Source organism: Anopheles moucheti, chromosome 3 (genome assembly GCF_943734755.1).
Source record: "Anopheles moucheti chromosome 3, idAnoMoucSN_F20_07, whole genome shotgun sequence".
In the NCBI taxonomy this organism is placed as follows: Eukaryota; Metazoa; Arthropoda; class Insecta; order Diptera; family Culicidae; genus Anopheles; species Anopheles moucheti.
In genome coordinates this window covers 83,400,798-83,425,244 of record NC_069141.1, presented here as the reverse complement: position 1 = coordinate 83,425,244, position 24,447 = coordinate 83,400,798, and the positions used below count along the sequence as shown (strand labels likewise).

General features: G+C 43.6%; 1 protein-coding gene across 1 annotated transcript; it reads left to right on the top strand.

Annotated features, from left to right (window-relative positions):
• Positions 1-17,733: 17,733 nt before the first annotated feature.
• On the top strand, positions 17,734-23,312 carry LOC128301616 (5-hydroxytryptamine receptor-like). The gene is made up of 8 exons (XM_053038188.1): positions 17,734-17,800; positions 18,661-18,900; positions 19,755-19,888; positions 20,682-20,791; positions 20,874-21,063; positions 21,155-21,292; positions 21,510-21,707; positions 22,590-23,312. Exons 1-8 carry the CDS (start codon positions 17,734-17,736, stop codon positions 23,310-23,312), a joined length of 1,800 nt encoding a protein of 599 aa, XP_052894148.1.
• Positions 23,313-24,447: the final 1,135 nt, after the last annotated feature.

Here is a 24,447-nt window from a genome sequence, read left to right as displayed (position 1 = left end):
TCTCAGCGGATTCGGTTCCGTTTGTTCCGGGGAATGGACCATATTGGAAGCTATCGTACGTACGTGACTTCGTACGTGTTTCCAATAAAAGGGGGAACAAAAATTCTCTCACCGATAACACATATGGCGCACATCTGTGGCATGATTTTGGAAGAGGTAGAATAAAGAAGGCTTTCGATTACATCAGTTGAATGTTTTGTTAATTGTTCCAATATCTCAACATTGTGCACAACTGTAGAGAACTTTGGATAATGTTTTGGTTTTTTTTATAATAAAAGAGGTTTCATATTCACACAAAAACAGAGGAAGATCGACTTAGATATAATCCATAAGGACTCAAGAGATCTAATGACTTACGAGCTTTGAATCTTATCAATCTATCTTATTCTGAAGTTTGAAACATGATAGGAACCAACTTTTGTTAATATAATATGAAAATAGCAAGGCATTAGTGATATCATAAGAATAGTTGAAAAAATACCACTCCTAATGGATATTGTTCAGGAATGGATTGAAATTCATTAAATTTTGTGCTGTACCAACACGACAACAATAACCACGACTTTCATGTGCATTTGTAATGTTTTGGTTTTTAAAACTGGCAAAAGAACAACTATCCATTCGAAGAAAAAAAAAGACCAAAATGTAAACAATAATTAATAATATGTTTGCTCTAATTAACCCGCACCAACCTAGCGAATGGTTAATCATTGCACATCGCACGGCGGTAATGATGGGGCCAGGGTGTACGAGCCTGTAATTAATAACCAGCAGCTGGACAAAATAATGAACTCTCGCATCATTTTGCACCATACATTATTCAACAGCCGCCTCGTAAATGTGCTTCCATTCGTGGCGCACAATTCGCCCACGTTGCCCATCACGCGGCTAGAAACCGCTTTCTCTTCCACTACATTAACGGCATCATTTCGATTATTTAAGCAGGATTAAAATAATTTATTTCTATCAAAACACAACTCAACCATTGTTTACTGCTCAGCCAGTGGTGTTTGTTACCGTTGTTGTTTTTTCCCTCCATCGTCCTCCGTCAGGCTTTAGCCAGCTGAAACCTTCTCAACAAGCGGCAAGCTAAAGGCACGAAAAAAAGAAATGAACGAAAAAAAAACAACATAAACCGTGAAGATAAAATGCGAAAGAAAAACTATAACCCGCTCGTGTGCCGTCCGCGTCTTGTATCTGTCAGGGAGAGAGAAGAAAAAAAGCGATCGCGCTCGGTGAGTGGGAGCTAATTTTTCTCATCCACTTGCTTTACGACCACAAACCGAGCACACACACATACACAAACACCGTGGCACGAAGGCACAAGTACACAAGGATTGTTTGGATTTCGGAAGGCTCCAATCGACTCTCGCATCCTGCGGCCATTATCTGAACCGGTGGCAGCAGAAAGGTGGCGACGGAAGCGGAAAAAACAACAACATCAACTCAAGAAGAACGCCGCAACAGGAGCCGTGGAGTCGAACCGTCCGGCTGTGGATAATTGAAACAAAAGGAAAGCATCTCGGCCGCGTTGCCGCGCAGTAAGTGGAAACGGAAAAGCAGCACACACACGCACACAAAAACGAAAGTGAAGAAGACGAGAAGTGGTCTTTCTAACCAGCCTAAGTGGTAGTTTCGACGTGGTGGTAGTAGCAGCAGCAATAGCAGCAGGAGTAGTGACCACTTTTGTGTAATATTCCGCTTAGTCCTGTTCGGTCTGGTTTGGAGCGTTTTTTGTTTGTGGAATTTCATTGCACGATGTGCTTGCAGTTCGGCCGGCTTGTACTTGGCAGCTTCTTAAAGCAAAAGCTTCTTCCCACGCCTTTGTTGGGCGGATAATTGCGTTCTTCGCTTGGAGCAACCATGCATAGTGGGGGTTCCTTCGTAATGTAACCAAAATGTGCTCGATTTCGAGAGGAAATTCTCTGCATTTAATATCCAGATCAACGATTAGTTTTTTTTGCAGTCCGTTTTATGAAATTTTGTCATGCATGGTGCAGGAATTTGCGTTAAAAAATCAGAATTTTCATTGAGATTTGAAAATCAGCTGGAACGGAAGAACGGATGCCGGCTTAAATGCTTGGGTGACTAGATTAAAATAAAATGGAGCACTTTGGTATTGTTGATCGCACTTTTAAAGTCTTCTTGCATTGTACATTTGCCACTCGAGGTATGGGGACCTTGTCCGAAAATGCCCTCTTTAACGAGTTGAGAATGCAATGCAAACTCCGTTGGGTTGGTCACCGGACAACTAAGCAAATAAACATTGAGTTCACACCGAGGAGCAGTGATGGCGTTGATGCTTCTCCCAAAAAAAAGTCAGAAATATGCTATTCAACAAGGCAACGCGATTGTTAGTAAGGTCAAGCTTTGGGTGCCAACACCTGTATGCATGTAAAATCGCTTTAGCAACATATTTCAAGATCAAAAGATATCTTGGACAGCTTACTACATATTTGACTTATACCTAGTCGGCATCTTGTTTATGGAAGTAACATTATGTTTATTAACATAATTTGAAATAATAGATTTTGAGCTAAAATATCGCATACAATGCGTTCATTTAACAGTTTTTCCAAACAATTTTTCTCACTTCACTATCTTTCATTATTTTTCACTCACCATTTAAACGCACGATTTCTTTATATGTTTTGATGCTTTCTTTCAACTACGTAACGAGAACTCGGTCACTAGCCAGGTAGAAGTGATGAAAATAAAAAAGCAGCAGCACAATTCAATCGTAAAGCGCCATAGGCAAAACCCACACTTTCCGCTCACTGTGGCTCACTCAATAGCGTGTTCGGTAGTGGCGCCGTTCTTCACAAAACAGGACCGATTCGCAATCCCGTTCGGACCCCGAACGCAGGGCAGTGACTATCCAGTTGCGGATTATACAAGCTAAAGAAAGGCAAAAATTACAGCCCTAAAGACCTCTTGAAGTGGAAGTGCCACAAAAGAAAACGAAGCTTACAATAACTCATTTAACGTTTAACTGGAAAGTGTATGTCAATGCACTATCGGTGAATGAGCTTTTCCAATTAATCGTTACTTAACGAGTGGGAACCGAGAAATACGTTCAGTTTACCCTTCGGGATGAAATCACTCGAGGGAATTGAGAAAGCATTGGTGGAAAACCACATTGATGGTAAACACCGGTACACCTGCTTTCAATCGAAATGAAATGTTATCACACGGGACGACCGTACCGCGATTGAGTTATTGAAACCATGCACATGTGCTGTAAATCACCACAGTGTTATCACGAAAATGTGTTACCGCGCGAACCAGCAATGCTACCGAAACTGTTTCAAATTTCTCCGATGAATACACGCCAGAAAGGCTTCAATAGATTATGCTAAATGAAATAAAATTCTTCGAAATGCACCAGGATGCTGTCATTCCAAGAAAAAACCGAAATGTTACGAGTACTGGCGCTTTGTTCTTTGTCTCTTGTTTCATTGTTTTGTTCATATTCTGCATAATATTAATTTTTAATTCAATAACAAAAGTGCTCACAAATATTTTCATTTGTAGCAACAAAACTCTTGAATGGAAGCGTGATCATGTTTTACTGAGTACGAAAGGGGACAAAAAAACCTATAACAATTTGCAACTCTTCTGATCCGTTTCGCTTCCACATCCCTCCTTCCTCACCGCTGTCCTCGGACCGGTACGAAATAATTGCAAACCTTTAACACATAGCGATACGCGCTACTTAACACTGGAGCCCTCCCGCGGGCAACCGGCTAGCAAACGCTCATGCATATATTAAATTATATTAAAGCGCTTTTTCGCAAGTACAAAGCGAACCCGTACAGCTCCGTGCGACAGATTATGGTGGAAAGAAAGGATTATTAAAAATGAGATGTTGCAAGCCACCGGAAAATGGAATCATGCTTCGAGCCACCAAAAGGGGAGCCCCGAAATCGGACGTTGGACCTTGGAACGAAATGCGAGTGAAAATGGCAAAGGAAAGATAAAATCATCAACCCTCCAACCATGGCAGCAGTGCTTCCGGCCGGTGCGCTCATCCGAAACGAATGACAAGTCATCCTGAGCAGCGTACAGGAAAGCTCGCACTAACGACGACTCTACACTGACTGTACTTTTTTCTTCTTCACTTTTCGCTTTCCCTTCTCAATATTGTTCCATCTCCCAACTCTAGTCTTGCGTACTGCAACTTCCCATTAAGTAACGGGGTCACTCGCTTGGTACCACGCTCAGTAGCGTGTACGAAGTTTGACGGTTGACGTAGCGATGACACGGTGTCGGAAGAACGTCTCATGTTCTTTGCTCCATTTGTGGCCAGTCCATTGTATTGTGTTTTATTGTTGACTTGATGGCTTTAGTAGCTGAGGAATTGTAAGACGTTGTACCTTAAAGATGTTCTTATTGAGTCGTTTCGATCTTTCTTGAGGATTGTTTGTTTTTTGACTCAACTTTGGACAAACTAAACTGACACACGCTTGGTTTTTTTTTTTTTGGTCAAAAAGAAACACGACCTATCATATATGACTCACTGCTCCAACCATGTTTATACGCTAATGGTTGGTTTTACATTTACTTCACTATTTTTCCGCTCATGCCAGGCAAACGTTAGAACCCAGATACTCAAAAGGAAGCTTATTCCCAGAACTGCTTTCAAGTCGGGCTCTCCGGTTAGGAAGCCAGTGTTCCGTGCTTTTAATTAGCACCCAAGAGTCGGGCCAAGCGGAGAGTTTCATTACCGTAACTCAATACACTCCCCGTAACATTGATGCGCCTCTGCCAGCGGAATAAATGGCTGTCTTTTACACCTGTTGTTATGTTGCTTGGCTGCTTGCGCGCCAAATGCGCTCTATCTATCCGAGGACTGTTGAATGAGTGCATATGATGGGTCATAAATGTGGGGTGGAGGTTTTTTTTTTTTTTTTACTCCCTTTACATCCCTAACAGGATGGGAATGAATGTGTTTACACCGGTGAATTGAGTTAAGAGTGGTAACATTCTCGTGCTTTGCTAGCGCTGGCAGTGCGGGGCGATGTAAGCTCATTTGTCAAAAAGAGTTTTATCCTCGAGGTTGTTTTAATGGGTCGCTTTTATGGCCTTTACCTCATTAGCAGGTTGTGTCATTTGCCGTGAGTGCCCTTTAATACCTGCAAAATGGCAATAAACTTTATTGCGAGCATGATGTGCGACCTGCAACAAACCAGCACATCTCGGTGTGAGTGTGTGTGTGCTATGTTTGCATTATGAAATGATGTTTAGTACGAACTCCATTTGTCTACATGGTTGCCATGGCTACAGACTGGTGTAGATAGTTGCAAACAAAGTATCGACAAACATTCCGTTGCTGTTGTAGCAAACATTCAAATGCCCGCAACAAAAATACGTACGGACTAGCATGATACCATCCGGGCTCTTTCCGCTTGGCAGATCAATTGAACCCTCCTGGGAAGGAACGCTAATTACGTAAACAGATCGAGACCAGAATTTGCTTTACATTTTCCAAACGCATCCAAACATCGCGACCCACACGGAGACGGATCTCTCAGATCTTGTCCGGTCAGATCTTGTCGCCCGTCCGCCACTTTAGCTCATTAGCGAACATTGCTCCGGCCGACTCATGTTCAATGGGGGTTCATTTGCTCTTCATTTTGACACATACCGCACCGTCAGCATCAGGCGCCCGAGCGCAGCTCACCAGGCAAACGGCTTACCGGAAGGAGCATTTGCCCGGACATGATGGTGAGTGCTGTACATGATGTGATTAGTTGAAAGCTCAAATGCTGCTGTTGTGCTGTCGGAAGTAGTGGAAGGCCAAAACCCGTCTCACAACCGTGCTAGAATACACAGCCCATACAGTGTAGTGCCTTGCGGGAAATTTGACGCGCGAGTGGTTCAACGCGAAAGGAAAGTTGTTTAAATGTGTACCAATGCAAGATACATTTCTGAAACAGTTTATTTAATCGACAAAAAGGAAAAAAAAAACAATCTTTGTTTTTGGTGTGGAAATATAGTAACTCACAAATTATGCTTGTTACAATTCGATAAATTAAACAACAGGTTAGGAACAAACATTTAGAAAGTAGGCATCAATGTTGAAATAAGGAAAGATAAACAAACATTCAAACATGACATAAATTAAAACGTTGAACATCAAACCTACTCTGTGATACCGGATAGGATTAAACTTAAAAAAAAATGCGTTTAAAGTGAGCATTGGACAAATGTCCCATCCTTCTGCTGGACTATAATTGTTATACTCCCATGGAAGCGAGTCAGCACGAACAAAACATAATCAACCGGTTGTATAAAAACGCTACCCACAGCACACCCAACAATACGTAACCGCTCAGCAAAGTGGAGATGGTTCTGGAGATGGGAAATTCAATTAACATGCAATAGTAGACCGATTTCGTAGCCGGGTTTGCTGATTAGTTTTGGTTTTTCGCAAGACTTTGCATCCTTGCGAGGGATGGTTTTGGCACTGGAAGCCAACAGCCAATGTGCGGGTCCATTGTACAGTTGTCGTTTGCCGTTGCTCCTATCCACCAGGATCCGATCAATGTGGCTGCGGGTACTAACTTTGTCGGTTGAAGGTAGTTGATAACTTTTCGTTCCTTGCTTCGTTCCCTGTGCCGGCGAGGAGCTGGCTGTACTGGTACTGGTGCGTTGAAATAGTATTTCATTACAACCACAAGGTATGGGGGGAGCTTTAGTGCTAGATTTAACGAGTAGTCTGACCGCAAGCAAATTAATTCTTGCGCTATGTACGTCCGACCTGAAGCTGTGTTATCGATCGCACAATTCCTTTTCCAGCTTATGGTTATCCGTTGTTGTCAGTTGCGTGGACATTTTAATAACACATAATTGGTGTTAAAATTAAGTGTATGTTGTGAATACAACAAATATATGTCAATTGAAACGCATAATTTCGCTTTGATCAATTTTACCGGCAGTGGAATGTTTCTCGCGAGGCAAGCTTAAATTAAACCCTGTCAAAACAAAATTAATTTCCACTTCACACATCAAACAAAAGCTTTACATCATCCCTGGCTTTTTACTTTGCCGATGCGATTAGTTTCGAATGGATAAGCTTTATTTGAATATATTTCGGGGGTTTCGATTCACTTTCTCCCCGTACTCCCATTTTCCTTTAGTGGTTCATAGAAAAAGCGGTAGTTAGATCCAACCGATAGGCTAATGGATCGGACATTCAGATAATTCTGGAATCATACATGGACACCATGGAATTACATTACTTTATGCGCTAAACTGGTAATGATGGAACGCATTACACGTAACACCTGCTACCAAGCGTGAGTTGCAATTGTGCACTAATGACCGGACGCGTTATTCAATTTAGGTAATCATCTGCATGATTTTGTATTGTACTTCCATCGGTTTTGTCCGGGAATACCAACCAGAACGTAATTCATAGGCGAGCCAGGATATTAATAAATAATTTACAACTACTCCACTGACAATTGCTTGATCAGGTTTGTAACAACATCACATACGAAGTTGAATGATCACTACGTCTAGTCGTTCCGGTTCAAATTTTCTGTAACCTTCATTAACTGCAATTGTCCGCTTCCTTTTTCCCAATCGACTTCAGTTTGTTTCTCCTCTTCATACATTTATTTAACCTCTAGTGTCCACCCGTCGGTACGACGTGCTCCATTGTGAAACTAATGCAGTTAATCTCACTGACACTCTCAATATGTCAGCCCTGGTACCGACCATCGCTCACCGGCATCGGTCAGATACTAATGATGCTGGATTTATCATGACACTCGTTGGGACGATGCGCACTGCCACCGGGCTGGGTCCTTTCTTTGCGTACGATGGAACTGTGTGACGTTTTGTGAACGAGTTGAACCTGGCCCTGGTTCCTCGGTGGTGCGGTAATGTTTCGGTAAGGAATGTACTTTCGTGCCGGGTTAATGAATTATTCAAACAACGATTGTGCCTAGGTCAGAACGGTTCGCGCATTCGTGCGGATGGGTAAGGATGGTAATATAAAAGTGGACATGTTGCTTTTCGCATTCATTGAATTTTGTTCCACTTTTTATTACACCAAAATAGCACGATCATGCCGGATCGATCTCGTACATGATGGTATTGATTTCGCTCGGTTGATTGTTGTGGAATAATCTATATTTGTACTATTCGAGTGCTAGTATTATTTTTGCTTCTAAACAGTAGATAGACTTATTTATTATGTTTTAATTTATGTAATTTCTTGAAATAATTCTGCTCAAGTATAAACGCCATCAAGCATTACATTTTAACTCAAAATTAATAATAACCAAATTCTTATGTACGATCGGCTCACTAGATAGGTACGATAACAGTACGTTAACGTAAACTAGTTTCCATTTGAGATTTTTTAATCAAGCACCCGCTGGTTTGTTTCGTCAACTCGGTACAATGCATTTTTGTACCCATCTTCCTACAGCCTGTATTGATATGCTACGCATGCGTGTAACCGTGCAAATAGACATGCAGCGATTTTTCTTAGAGCGAAATTTCGCAAAGTAGCTCAATCTTGCAAAAAAAACACGTTTCATTCCGAGACAATTTAGCGCCTACTGAGGCTGTTAAATCATTACATTGTTTTACAAGCCGGCTCGATATCCAGCTCATCATGCAAAATCGAACGCATCAGTCGACTCTGTCTTGCCCAAATGCGTGTCCTCATTGTTGAATAAATTCGTTTATAACCTAAAACTTACAAAAAAATATATTTTTAAACACAACTTATACCGAATATTAATTTGTGTTTGTAATCAATGACAGCTAAAATTTATCTATTTCATACACGCGATGAAAACGACAAGCCGTTTTTTTTATATATGAACTTATCGTCGCATTTCATCGAATAGCATTGCAAAATGTCTCACTGAGAAAAATCGCTACGTGTCTATTTGCACGATAAAACAACAGCCTCACGGCCAAGACAATAACGCTTAGCGATACAAGACGTGACTATTTCCCATTTGCAGCTTCCCTGTTTTTCGCTACGGGACATTGCTACCTATCCAGGATGTTTGTTTGATTCATGTGAAATACTCCTTGCAAAACACTGCACTCAACACTGCATTCACCGTGAAAAGATCGTTCGTAGCGAACGACATTGCACTTCATTATTTGGCCTGCCGTTGAAAAGGGTTGTTTTTTTTTTGCAGAAAAGAAAACACTCGCATCTTGTGCGTTGTGAGGTACCAACCATATCCTCCGCACAACCTCAGAATCTTGGTGGTTCCTTTCCTGCAATATCGGCACATTTTTCCTGCCCGGGCAAACGTAAACCGGTGGCTTTGATTGTCGTACCAAAGGGACAAACCACAGTGTGCTTAAGATGCCATTTTCTCCGCTTGGCGTTTGCGACTGACGGCTACCAAATTAGTTCTGGCCCTGTGCCTCTTCCTTAGATTTTGTGCTTGTGCAAATGCTACAGCAAAGTAAGAAAGCCCGAGAAGGCGTACAGCAACTAACCGGTAATGGCCAATGGTACAAATTAATGGGCAAAGGTGAGAAAATGGATCGGTACTTAAGCGGACGGTGCCCAAAGTTTGATGTGTCAGACAGCGGCAGTGACAGCTACACGGTCGTTAATAGCACTGAAGGGCGTTCCGAACTCTTGCAGAAACAGGAGTGCAGTTCGTAAACGCTCAATCACGTCCTGTTCCCGTGGATGGAGAACGAATGCTGGGTGCTAATGGCGCACCCGGACGAAGATTGCTTGCGGGGGATACTTGGATGACATTAGCAATTGAGCAGCGGTGCTTGAGAACGTCAGGCGTTACATCGCCATTTGGTGCTTTCTCACGTAACAGCATAGTCCTCGTACGTTCAATCACTTGAGTTCTGACAGTGAAATAATTGCTGTTGAAATATGTTTGCATTATATTCCATTGTTTCTTCTTTACATGGGCTAATGTTAAATATAATACACACATGCGTGATGCGTGTTGGACAGTACACAATATCATTGCAAAGAGAACTACAGGAACATCAGTAAGAAACAATATTAAGGATGGATTGTAGCATGTGACAGTCTTTACGAGATGATAGTAAAGTATTTAAATTTTCTCCGTAAAAAGGAAATAAATATATGGCAGAACGAAACTAAATAAGTACGCTGCCTTGTGGGACCCCAACACAAGCCGCGAAAGGAGAAAAGTAATAGGAATTGCATTTCAAACGATAGACATAACTGCAAATGAAAGAACGCTACCAGGACAAACCAGAGGATTGGATAATCCACACGACTCCAGTGCAATTCCGCAGTAATTAGAAACCGATGAGGTGTTGTTTAATGTTTAACGTTACATTATTTCATCTACCGCTTACAAACTTTAAACTGCAACCGGGAAACGTTCAGTCAACCATGTAAAGCTGAATAAAATGTTTACACTAAACCGCTTCCAACGATCAAACATATTACGCACCGTACATTGTTAATGCTGCTGTTGTTGCTGTTGTAACCGTAGCCGTGCGGCGGGTAAACACCACACGCGTGTACACAACTTTGAATTAAACCGCCGATTACAGCGCCATATCTCAATCGGTTTGCCATTCTACCCAATCGCTGTTCACACCCGCCAGCAGCGCATCACATAATTTGCTGTCCCCTTTGGCGAGGGCGAGCGCTACACACCGCTGCGTGTTGCCCTATTCCCGCCTCACAGGTGATGAATTATGCAAGAAACGACATCGAGCGTGATCTTTGTGTGGGAAAATTGACGCAATCCGGTGCTGGGCAAATAATGCTCCGGGGCAAAGTGGATTGCATAATTTGTGTAACGTCTCGGCTTTGACACACAAACATACGCTTATACGTTCTCGAGGGTTGAAACTTTCCAGCCACTTCCTGACTTCCCTGACTTCCCGCATCAACACGCGCTGCATAAGGATGGTAATGGTAAAGCAACAACTTTAATTGTAATGGAAACCAAACGCCTTCCTGCTCGTTTAGGCAGCACAAGCGTTGGGCTGTTGCTTACATAATCGTTCGCTTCCTTAAGCTCCGGGATCGATGGTGTCTTTGTCTTTGGGCCGGGCAAGTAGCTTGCTCCCCGGTTCCAGTATCGGATCCAACTGCCGAGCGGCGTTGCTGTACTGTTGGCAACGATACCGATGCGTTCGTCCCTTCATCCATAATGCATTAAACGGCAACGCCGACTTGGACAACTGGTGATGCTGGGTGTTATTTTTTTTTGTACCCGCTTCACGGTACCCAAGCTTATGATCGGCGTATCGATACCGACCGGTCCATCTCGGCTGACCGCACATCGCAATCGCAATTGGAAGACAAGATACCAACCGGAAACCTTCCCGCCACCAAAAGCTCGCTGCGACGTAACACACGGCACAGAGATTCCCCGGGGCTAGCGTATGGGCAACGACCGAATCACGGCCCAATCGTTACCGGTTCTGCTGCTCGCTTTGGTCCATAATTTATAACGCTTTATCTCTGGCCACGGGTACGGCCGGAACACCCAGGCGAACCGTTTCGGCTCATTTGATATTTATTTATTTCCTCACATATATTAAAGTGCTTCTGATGATAATGAGCACCGGGACTGACCGGTGTGGTTCCGGTAAAGCATCCCATTCCCGGGGACGAGAGGGGGAGGGATTTTGGATTGTCGCGAGGGGACAAAGGTTTGCCACATCCGGCGTCAGAAAACAATGGCGTAGGAGCACTGCCTTTATGGAGAATATCAAGGTGAAGATTTTAGCCCGAAAGTAAACACTTCCGGCTTTGCCGTAGGGAAGGTCAGGGCGGGTTTTCTTAAGAAGCTTTTCACCGCCCACTAATGTCCTGCTTAAATACGCCAGCGAAATGACGCTACCACGTATGTATGTGTGTGTTTGAGTGTGCGCAAGTGAGAAAGGTATAATGAATGCTTTCGTTTATCCAACGGAAGTAAGAGCAACGTCGTGAAAATCACCTTCAAGCTTAGCCATTCTCATAATAAGGATAGGCGTGAAATTTGGGGTTTTGGGCCGGCAATCAATTCTGCCACGTGAACCCTACTGCCTACTGTACGTTCCCTCGCTTTTGTATCGTCGTGCTACGCTGAGGTGAGCCAAAAAAAGCATAATAGTTACAGACTAGCCGCTCGAACGGAAGGTTTCCCAAACGCGTCCGCACATTTATAATCCTTCTCAAGCTAATTGATGCATTTACTAAACAAACACGTCTTTATTTACGCTTAAACGGTTACCCGTGACCGTCGCATTAGGATTAGGTTGATGGATCACAAGATTACATAAAATTAATAATTTAACACCTTGCGGTTTTCTGGGATTCATCGTTTCATTTGGAAGACAATTTGGAGCATTAAGTTTAGTTTTTTCTTCCTGTTTCGTGTACGCCAAGAACCGCCTTTTAAGATGACTTTTTTCTTTTAAATCTTTACATTAAATAACATGAGCGACCTCGGTTACTACCTATTTTTAACCGGCATGTATTGGACTGGAGTTAAAAGAGGATTCTCAAACCCGCGAAACTATGGTTTGGAATTGCTGCAGTATTTATGATTTACCTGGACAATTAATGACAAGGATAAGCTATAGTAAGTAGTTAATAGCAATGTTTTAAAAAAATGTAATTGTTAGCATCAGTTGTACAAAGTAAGAAAGTGATTAATATACTGCACCGCAGTTAGTAAAATAAATAATAGTTTTAATAAATATTTAATGTGTTTAATAATTAAATAAATAATTTTATGGCTGATAATCTATAGTGGTGTGAAAAATAAGAAAAACTCGAAACGGAACGAAATCGTCACTTTTCGTTTCTTCGTTCCTTTTCGCTCATTTCGCCACTTTCGTTCATTTCATTCTTTTTGTCATTTTCGGTGCTTTCTTTCTATTCTTTATATTATATTTATATTATTATTTCTTTCGGTTCTTTTATTCCTTCCGTTCCTTTTCTTTATTTACTTTATTTTCGTTCTTTATTGTTACTTTTCATTTCTTTTTGCTTCTACTCACTCTACTTTTTTCTTTCTTTTCTTTCGTGTTATTCCTTTTATATATTCACTTCATTCGTTTTATATATTTCAATTGTTTTTCTACCTTTCTCTCTATTTAGTCATAGAAAAGTATTTTAAGAACATAACTAGATAAGTTATTTGGATAACTTATCAAGACGAACTGAACGAATAGATAAGATATACGGGTATGCTATCTCTATAATGAACTGTAACTTTCCCCTATGTTTACTTTGCAAATCCTTTTTCTCGATTAAATGTATCTTTTCAGAGTCCTTACTAGCGTGAGGAATTATTCTCTACCATCTGCGTAATTAACTGGCATTTTTCAGCGCAAGTAATTGTTTAGTTGTTGACATTTCCTTACGACTTGAAATATCTCTCTGATTGTACCTTGAGATTTACATAATGTAACGAATTAAAACGCTCAACCTGACGTCAGTGTTCTCCCTTTTGCTACTTTTACGCTAATCAATGGGGATTCCTACGCTCGTCCGTTGACTACGGTGCACACGGTGCGTATGCGTGCGTATGTGCGAACCTGTGCGACAGTTTGTTTGTGCCGGGCTGGCTCCGAACAGACGGCCCACGACCACGGGACCCCAATGATTATCTTGACCAGAGAATGACGGATGTACGGCGTTGCGAAAACGGAGCCATGACTTTATCTGTTTTCTGCCGTAAATAATGCCCACCGGAACGGAAGCACCACAGCGTGACGTGAGTGTTGTTGCGTCTATCTGGCAAAAGCTGCGTAAGAGCGAGCACGAGAGACAAGAAATAGAAATATAAAGAGGCTTCCTACCAGCCAGTTCTGGGAAGTGAATGACAAAAAATATGTATATAAAGCGACCATCGTTCGTGGAAGGTAAATTATCCTTCGGTTATGCCGTCGCCTTTTTTTCACAGTTCGTTTCCGTCTCCACTGGTTTAACTGCGCCGTCATCATGCCTTCATCATGGGACGTTGGCGGGGCGGCCAACGCTTCCCGGACGCTTAAAGGGGCGCGGGTTACCGGCTTTGAGTGAGATAATTTTTATGCAACCATCGGGCGCTGTTGATGGTACAACCGTAAATGGATCCTCAGCCAGACCTACACGGATAGACCGCGCCCCGGACGGAGCGGTTCAACTAGCGGGCTTTAAGAAGCGCTCACAGCGAAAGGGGAGACGTAAATTTTGTAACGAAAGCATTCGCTTATCGTACCGTTTTCGGCAGCAGTTCGGCCTTTTTGCTCCGTCGAAACGCAACGCGAACGTGGCTAAAGCGATGGACGCGTTGCTAATGTATTTTCCAACGGTTGGAGAAACTTCGTCTGTCTGATTTAATTTTCTCTGCTGCACAAATTTAATCACTCAGATTGAGAGCGTGACCTCGTTCCATTAGCACCAGTTGGACGTCAATGCTTTATTTGCTGTTGCTGCCAGCTAAGGGATGCAGTTTAAATTGGCGCTTTAAAGCTTGAACTGCATCGCATCCTCGCCTGACACTCGCACTCGCGCGCTGTGGAAACGCATCGGTGTGCATGTTGCGATGCAACTCATGCAACATATGCGTCGCAAACATCTGCAACTCAATACCCCGTGAACCATGCTGCACGGTGCTGGTGCTGCACTGGGAAGCTTTCATTAAGCGTTCCAAGTGCACAATTTTGCTCATTAGGACTTGAAAGGTGGTGTAATGTGTGTAACATGAAACGATAGCAAACCACGAAAGCCCGTTAATCAACCTGCTGTGTGCACTTCGGCGGTGTGGAGGGAAATATTATTTCAAATCCGCAAATTCGAGGAACATTGTTTTGTTGAGCATGTGTGCTAAAACCTATTATTGTTTCTCAAAGCATTACCAGTAATCCAGTGAAGTTTCGAATGTTTTGGCGATTAATTGATAAACAATAAGCTGTACGGTCTGTTCGTTCCGTTTGGAATAACAATTACAATGTTTAATTGGATTACAAATTACAAATTAAATTGATTTGATGATTTACCCTACATGGAAATATCAGTACAGATATAACTATTCTCCAGACTGTTGATTCAAAACGACAATGGACCATTGCCTCACAAGTGCTCAGCTGACAGTAAATAATGGCAAATAAATCAAGAATCTAGCACGATGTTCTGCAAAGAAAATAAAAATCCTCTTCATTGAGCAAATTGTCATTATACTCCCCCAATTACCACACAGTTTACCATCTATTCTGATCCTGTCAACCATCAACCGTTCTCGAGGGATTTTAGGACTTGAATATTGATCCTTCCTCCGAAGCCATTATAAAAGTATCTGACAGCTTGGTGCTCGTACATCGATTCTTTTTATTTGTGTGTGTGAAAGTGTTTCAGCAGCGTAGAAACTGCTTGTGAGGTACCATTTTTCGTGAGCTATCACTGCCGTGTCCTGCCGAACACGGCACAGCAACTTGAGCTTGCATCGCACACAACGGCTTCGCGTACCTTGGGAAATTAGAAACTTTTCCAATAAATTATCGCAGCAACCATGAGCGGCAGAACGCTGTGGCGGAAACGGGTTAGCCGACGGTACTGATGAACTGATGAACAGTGACGAAAGAAACGGCGCTAGAATAACAGTGGTGATTATGTCACCACCGGAAGCCAACAAAGTGAAAGTTTGAAGTTTTTTTTCCTCTCCAAGTTTGTTTTTATTCCGTTGCTTCCGTTTGCTTCCCGCCAGGTGGTCATCTGTCTGTGAGATTGCGTTTGCTTGAGATTTCTCCCCCCACCCCCACCCCTCCAAGCCAGGGAAGAACTTTTGCCCAAACCGGGCGCGATCAAACAACCAACGATCTCCGCAGGGAAATCAGGCAAAAAGCGACAGGATGGCAAGCGTTTAAAGATGCACGAGCGCATATTTCCAGGTGTTTCAAGTGGTTGACACACAAGCGTGAAGCGTAGTGCACCTTCGAGTCCTTCGGTAAGCTTTATACAGTGCGGATAATTTTCTTCTACACCGCATATGATAAATGGTACGATCCAGCATTACGTATGGAACCGAAATCAACATGCCACTGCATGTGTGTGTGAGGGTGTGTGAAAGGAACGGTGTGAAAGGCAAGGCGCCTCCATCAAGCGTACCGCAGCACCGGAAGCAGTTGCTTATCTGCGGGGAACGAGAGTTATGATTGAACGTGAAAGCTAGCTACCTGGTTAAATTCCTCTACTCGATGGTACGGACGAACGGCCAAAGATGTGTGTGATGCATTGCGCTACCGTTTCTCACCAGTAACCCCATTTTCGCTCACCGGAATTCCTCATCGCGTTCACCAACCGTTTCTATCTCGCTCTCTCACTCGTCTTCCAGCGCGCATTCTACGCCGGTTGGTTTGGGTGAAAGTTTTGCCACACTTGCATGCAATGCGCAACAAAGTTGCTGGGGCGAAAGGGCGGAAGTGCGGTGCTGGAGGCACGGTAAAGTTAGTTCCGGCAGATGATCAAGATGAAAGGCACTTCATTCTCGCGATTAACTGTGTTTTTTTCCTCTCTCTCTCTCTCCTTTGGTTAGTTGCAGTGTGTATGAGGGCCGTATCTGGGTATGATTTATTAGGTAACTTCAACGACCGGCTGACGGTATTTCTGTACGGATGGCTTACTGCAAGCGAAAGGGAACGTTACCTGTTATCAGAGATTTTTTTTCAATGCATTTCTCATTGTACCGAAATACAAACACTAACTGTGGATGAGGTTTAACAGCATTCCGCTTCGAAGTAAATATTTCAATCAGTGTAAACATTTCTTAATTTAAATAACCATACTTGAGGAAAATCAAATGTTTATATGACATGTTGACATGTTGAACTAATTATTTTACATCTGCCACGACGGTGACTGTCGTCAATATCTAGAGGAAAGTACCAAAAACCGCATCTATGCAATGGTACTTCCCACATTTCGAAAGTATTTCTAAATGCATTAAACAATACAAGCAGTTATATTGTACAGCAGATTGCATACACTTAGGCGTTTTGTTCTGTGGGTTGCATTGCATTAAGTGTTACCGTGGGAAACGGTCACCAAATCGTACGTTTCGTGTCCATATTTTTTGCGTTACAATGACATTTTCGGTGAAATGCGTAACTTCCGCGGTCAAACTGGTGATGCAAGCAACAGTTGAGTATTTAAAAAAATCGTTGAATGCCCTTCTTTGAAAAGAATGAACACAATATTATTTCCGATATCATAGCTCACTAGATGTGAGTGATTCTATACAATTTTCCATTCTTCATTACTTTTCCTTCTGTTTGTCTGATCTGAGATCTGATGGGATTAGAGTCACGTCCCCTTTAAATAGATAGAAACAAAGCTTTCCGATCTGCTCAACTCCATCATGTAGCGGAGTAGTGAATGCAGTTAACCCAATTCAATTACTTCATCCCACTAGCTATAGGAAAGCTGTCCCAAATATTCTAATTGCATATTTGAGCGTTTAATTAAACATTTATTCATGCGACTCCCACTAGACTGAGTCATATTTCTCACTTTATCCGATTTCAACCCGTAAACGACGGTCCCATCTAATAACCATCACGACACTAACACGCTTTCATAATTTGCTTTCCAGGTTCCGCCGATGTACCGACACCCATCCAACCGATAGCCAGTGCATTCGCCATCGATCGGCCGGCGGGTGCTCGTAGGTAGCGCACGTTTGGAACGCCTCCCGATGGCTAGCGGACGCGCCTTATAGTAGTCGAGCAGCCGGCGTATCGTGCACCCCATTCGCACCAATGGATTTCCATAAGGCACCACCACCCCGGCCCCCAAGCCTGGCGACCACCCTTTCCAAGGCGAACGGTATGTTAATGAATTTGTAATGGACGTTGTAAGGGCGTTGGAGCAGTGTCGAGTGTCGTTTCCGGCCCTCTCCGATGCTGGGTTTATCGTTCCCGGTTTCGGTCTCCGGTCCCCGAGCAGTGTCCTGCCACAGCGCGTGAAGGAATGTAACGCACACAGGAGTAACGGACCACCGGACACAGGACACGGGAATGTTTGAATGAGTAATCAGCTTCAGTAACGACATTTTCTTACGGTTACATCATTTGTTGGAACCCAGGTGGAAGGGTGGTAGAAGTCACGAAGATGAATTTAATTTCAATAAAACATGCATTCGACTGGGAGTGTGATCGATTTATGGAAGGTCACAATAACGATCATCTAGAAAACTAAAGATCAGGATATTTAATTTTTAAACATAAGTATAATTAGACGTATGATTTTCATAGTTCTGTAGTTTTGTTGCCAATCCGACAGTTGATCAAACCATTTGGAAATATGAAAGTGCACCACGAATACAGGCTTGGCAAACCAGTTTCTATGCTAAATACCGAGATTATCCAGCACGTACTCTTTAATATGTGTCATCCAGACGATAGCCAACTTATAATCATATGACTCTTTCTGGGTACCATCGGATCGTTGCATGCTGGCCTTAACCGGAAGTCGTTTTCCTCTCCATTCCTATCGTTTCATTTTTCCGTCCACCGACCACCGACCACCGACCGAACAAACGTTTTCTCGCCATCCATCCGGGTGGTTTCCGGTGCTGTCCTGGGCTGCTGGCAAATCGTCCACATCATCATCATCATCATCATCATCATACCCGTCATCATCCTCAACCGGTCTGACTTCCGTCCAACTGGCACACTGGCGCACAGACGTGTACGATTATATATTCATCGACAGCGGTAGTCCCGATTCGTACCTGAGTGCCGACGTCGGCAGCATCGCTAATGAAACGTTCTTCAACGAGTCTGCAAATGCGTTCACCAACACCACCGACCTCGGGCTGGTTCCGGCCATCTTCAACGGTACCGCCGACGAGCCGCTCGCCGACGTGATCGTGATGGCGATCACCTCGCTCGTACTAGGATTGATGATTTTAGTCACCGTGATAGGTGAGTACGGTGGATCGGCGCACGGTAACGTTCCGTTACCGCACGTTTGCGGGGCTGCACTGGCGCACAGAGGTGAATTAAAAATGAAACGGATCAACATTGCGTCCGGTCAAAAAACGGCACATTCCGTATCTCCGCCCGTATGTGAATGTTTAATCCGATGCAGTTACGGGCGGGTCCGTTTTGTTGCCAATATTTTTGTCGTGTGTTTGTGAATTGGTTTGTTGGTTTTTGCTTGGGTACCGCACCGGTTTCGCTGCACATGTTTGGATGCGTGGTGGGATGAATATTTTAATGGCTATGTGGCAGTGTATCACATGTCACTGTGTTCCCGATTCATACATTATGCACTGAAGTGAATGCCGTTAATGCGACAAGCCGGATCGGTCAATTTAATGGTTTTCAATGTTAAACTGTTGGAAAACTGTGCTGTATACGAATTATTTTATTCTAAGTAACGCTTATTAATTCGGTACACTGAAAACAGCTTGCATTAACATAAAAACCTGCTGTTAGTTCCTTTTCATAAGTACGAACATTAAATGCATTTTACTCGTCACACGACTCGAAAATCCCATCTGATTTCTTTTAGCTTTCACTTAATAAATTCAACTTGCTACCTTAATTGCACTTCTCACAGATATTCATGTTCATGATCCACAAACCAGTCAGCACATCCTGTATTGAAACAAAAGTACAAACATACACGCTTGCAAAAGTACCTCTTCTGGGGATTGCAGCAGCAACGATGCTTCAGTGGCAACGATTCCTTTGCCAACCGTACACCTTGTACAACCGTACCACTCATCACCTTCTTCCCTTTTGCTCCACTCTGCCCCTTTTTTCTTCCGCAGGAAACGTTTTCGTAATAGCTGCCATCATTTTAGAGCGTAATTTACAAAATGTAGCTAATTATCTGGTCGCATCGTTGGCCGTCGCCGATCTGTTCGTGGCGTGTCTGGTGATGCCGCTCGGTGCCGTGTACGAGGTAATTATTCGCAGCACGCTAATTGTCTCTCCAACTCTCATATTTAACGCGTATTCAGCAGTTGAACAGGCTAGCTAAACGGTACCTTGCGAAAATGGCAAGAGTTGTAATGCCTTAAAAGAGTAGACATGGGATCTTATTAGCTCTTGTTTTAAATAAAAAAAATTACAAACCGTTTTTTCCAAAGTGAAATCTACTTCAACTATAAAGTGGAATATACAAAGAAACATGGGAGATTGATGTACAACAGATCATTGCTAAAATTTATTACTTTACCGTTTTGTTAATAGCATTGCATACCTTCAGGTGCTGCATTAATGCAGTAAACGAATCGTCATCCACTAGGTCAGTGGTCGGCAAACTTGATGGAGCAATGAACCAATTTCCGTAGAAATGCTTTAATCAGTTTCAAACAAACTAAACTAGACACAAATTTGGCACAGAAATTTTAATTATCTAACGATAAACAACAAAATTTTTAAAAGTCATTATCAAATGAATACATTCCTCTTAATGGTACCGATTTATAACCGTTTAGAAGTCATTTAGTTCATATGATAAATTACCTACAAAGCGAGGTAAATGGTCCCCAATTTTAACTGTTCAGAACGAAAATTTCAACTATGTCTAGAATTTATTCGAATATTATCCTGCATCATGAATATAGAATAAATACAGTTGCAATTTGTGGTAAGATTTCGGCAAAGTTAGCACGGGATCGATCAATTTCCACAAAGTGTCACAACGAAAGAGCAGTCACAAATGCTGTCCTTTTCTTCTCTGAACTCAACAGATAAGTCGCGGTTGGATCCTTGGTCCAGAGCTGTGTGATATATGGACGTCGTGTGATGTACTCTGTTGCACAGCATCCATCCTTCATCTAGTAGCTATAGCAACCGATAGGTAAACTGTCACTTGAGTCCAAAAGAATTGGAAAGTTTTCATAACAAAAATCCTGTCAATCTGCCTCTTTAACTTGTCATAGGTACTGGGCGGTGACAAACATCGACTACATTCACTCTCGTACCAGCCGCCGTGTCTTTACGATGATCTTTCTCGTTTGGTTCGCGTCCGTCATCGTATCGCTGGCACCACAGTTCGGCTGGAAAGATCCAGAGTACCTACAACGAATAGAGGAGAAGAAGTGCATGGTTTCGCAGAACATTGCTTACCAGGTAGTTAGGCTGGGAACTGCTCTGCCGGCGGGTTCATTACTCACTTTATCACTAACTGTTTCCATGCGTTCGTGCGTGTGTGTCCCCACAGGTGTTTGCCACGTGCTGTACGTTTTACGTTCCTCTCTTTGTTATCCTAGTGCTGTATTGGAAAATTTATCAAACTGCCAGACGGCGGATACACCGCCGGGGGCCGAAAATACCCGCCACGCCCAACAGCAGCAATCAGGTACGGGACACAATTCAAATCAATGCAACCGTCGAGCACAAAGCGGCTAAACGAATTACGCAGATAACGTAATCATCTTGCGCCTAGCGTCTGCTCTACACTCACCCTGGTTCTTTCTTTCATGCTCGTAATTATCTAACCGTTGTCGATTATAACGAAAACCACCGCCACGCCACGCCACGGAACGGATGTGGGCCACGCCATCGTCGGCAACCAGGAGGAAACACCAAAGCCAAAGTCGAAGATACGATTTCACCTGAAGAAAAAGTTCACCAATCCCACCAAGTCGGCCGTTTCGTCGCTCGGGCTCGTGGAGGGCAACTCCACCAACACGGTCAACACCGTCGAAGATACGGAGGACAGCACGAACGCTCCGGAACGGAAAGGACTCGAAACGACGTTCAGCGGCGATGAGGTAAGCAACGCAAACGCGGGCAGACCACGAATCATTAAAATTCAACAAGCCACTTCATTTGAGGTGGCAAAACTAACAGCACTTCACGTTTAAGCACGAGTGGGAAAGATTTTCCCTCGACTTTTCCGCCATGAAAATGGTGGTGCAGGCTGCTTGTCGCACCACTACTGTAGCGGATGTCGAGCTCGAGCACCGGTGCCGAATAATTGGTCGATATGATCGGTTTCGACAAGAGGTCGGTCTCTGTTCGGCGTATGTAATGTAATTTGGGCAGATGCAAATATTATTAGAGAGTGGAATTGACTTCCAGGAAAATTTCGATTGGTACTGAGAATGGTTCACGTTGTTATTCCTAACATGGACTAGGAATATCTTTGCATTTTCCCGGTTCTATCGATTGCTGCACAACAATCATGGAACGAATTAAGTTTGTAGTGTTATTTTACGGATTGCGCCGCATTTCAACAATAGAATTGGCCTCACATCTACCAAACCCTACCTTCAATCAGTTTGATTTACTGCTGCATCCTTTCGATGGTTCACTCGATTTCGATAGCCTCTTAATCGAACTTACACAATTACATTCCGGTCGAATGGAAGCGATGCATTTCCCTTTCGTGCAATCAATTTGAATCCAACTGCTGGAATGAAGTGCAACACTTCACAGTTGACGGAAATACACTGTTTATGCAACCCTCTTCCGAATGGCCCGAATCCGGCACACGGGCAAGCGAATCTCCCAATCGCAAGCTCACAACAGACGATCCAGTGTGATTTTCCGTTCCCCCAAAGCGATCGATCAATGTGTTTCATTCCTACTGACGGTGGACCGACACATTCGTGGGTGTTTCGGTCTGTGCTCTTCCCGTTTCCGAACAGCAGGGCAACAACACACCGCTGGGCAACAATCAAATACCGACGGTGTCGTACGAGGTCACGCACCAGCAGTTAGTGCAGTCAGCGGGCGGTTCGGAATCGAACAATAACAACTCTCGACCGAACCTGGCCGGCGGCAAAACCAGCCCTAGTGGAAACGGTGCCACACCAATGACCGTCGCTGCCTGTCCGGTACAATCGAACCAGCTGCCCACCTCCCCGCTGCTTCCGCCCCACCATCACCAGCCCCAAACGCCCCGGGCCCTACAGCCGGAACCGGCGGCGCACCAGCACAATCAAGCATCGAAGCAACCGCCCACGGTAGGTCATCTGGCGGCGACGCCGACCGGTGGGCTGCAGGGTGCGGTGACCGGTGGCGGTTCCACGCTCAACATCTCAAGCACGCCCAACCCGCACGCCCAGGTATCCAAGCGCAAGGAAACGCTCGAGGCAAAGCGTGAGCGCAAGGCGGCCAAAACGCTTGCCATCATCACCGGTGCGTTCGTCGTGTGTTGGTTGCCATTTTTTCTGACCGCCCTGCTGATGCCACTGTGCGAGAGCTGCTCGATCAACGATACGGTCGCGTCGCTTTTTCTCTGGCTCGGCTACTTCAACTCCACGCTCAACCCCGTCATCTACACCATCTTCAGCCCCGAGTTCCGGCAGGCCTTCAAGCGGATCCTGTTCGGTAGCCACCGATCCACCAACTACAGGCGGGGCCAACTTTAAAGACGGGGCGCAACAATGGCGCAACGGTGTAGGTAAGTACGCTTCCATCGAAAAACACGCATTTTAACGAGCACGTAGATTGCAGCGGTTCAAGCGGATAGCGTTGTAGTCGACCATAATCGTTAGCGAAGGTATGCGATGTGCGAGATTCATCGCACTGGAGCAGCACTTAATTGCATATTGGATTTTGCATGCTTTCAAAAGCATTAGCCAATGAGCCAGACATTTGTGCAATCCAATCATATTTCACTTGTTGCGTTGGCATTCTCAAAATATTCGTTTGCTGATGTTGCTATGAAATAAGGCGTCATGGAACAACGGCAACATCCGCAATTTCGTTCAATTGTTTTCTTAGCATGGAACATGGAACATGTAGGAACGAACTTGACATCCTTCGTGTCAGTATGCGTTTCTAACGACCGATTTGAAAAGTCTTCGCGCAATACTCTCCTCTTGCTCCTTCATTAAGAAATGTAAGAAGATTCCAACGTCTTCCAATTCTTATTGAATAGAAATCCAGAAATTGTTCAAATGTTTTTTCCAAAGTTCTGCAACCCTCTAATCCTTTTAAACTAATAAGAATGAACCATTAAGAGCAGGAGAGTTTCTCATGTGGTTAGTTTTTCTTTTTCTTGTACCGATTACAATTGAGCATGTCGTACTGACATGGACTGGTCACAAATCCTTATACATGGAACTCGGTTGGTCAGAGCCATATTGGTCTTTACCAATCGCACTAGCTTGCCAGGGGTGATTCATGCATAATACTGGCAATCCTCTAAGGGCCCATCTTGAAGAGTTCTGCCACCAGTCTTTCCTTCCAACTTCGTCCAAGTATGGTGGAGGCGCCTGGTCATTTTCGTGTTAACTGTCACCTTGAGGTCTCAGGGAGTTTCTCTTGAAGTTAAATGCATTTGTAAACTAAAGATATACAAAACATTCAATCCAATGTACCTACCCCATTTAAAAACAATTTTTCATCTAGACACGCAAAGTGAATAAGGATTAGGAAATAATTGACCATTACGATGACAGCGATCCCAAAACGGTAATGAACCATCAGCAGAGGTCTTATTTCTATGGCTTAACGATTTGCAGGCGGTTGATTTCTTAGATTTGGAGCCTTTTGGATTGA

What these genes read in the sequence shown, in the direction of transcription:
- LOC128301616 (XM_053038188.1), top strand. Translation starts at nt 17,734, where the DNA reads ATGGATTTCCATAAGGCACCACCACCCCGGCCCCCAAGCCTGGCGACC. An exon ending in GATTTTAGTCACCGTGATAG is followed by an intron (nt 18,901 to 19,754) that starts GTGAGTACGGTG and finishes TTTCTTCCGCAG; the next exon opens with GAAACGTTTTCGTAATAGCT. An exon ending in CGCAGAACATTGCTTACCAG is followed by an intron (nt 21,064 to 21,154) that starts GTAGTTAGGCTG and finishes GTGTCCCCACAG; the next exon opens with GTGTTTGCCACGTGCTGTAC.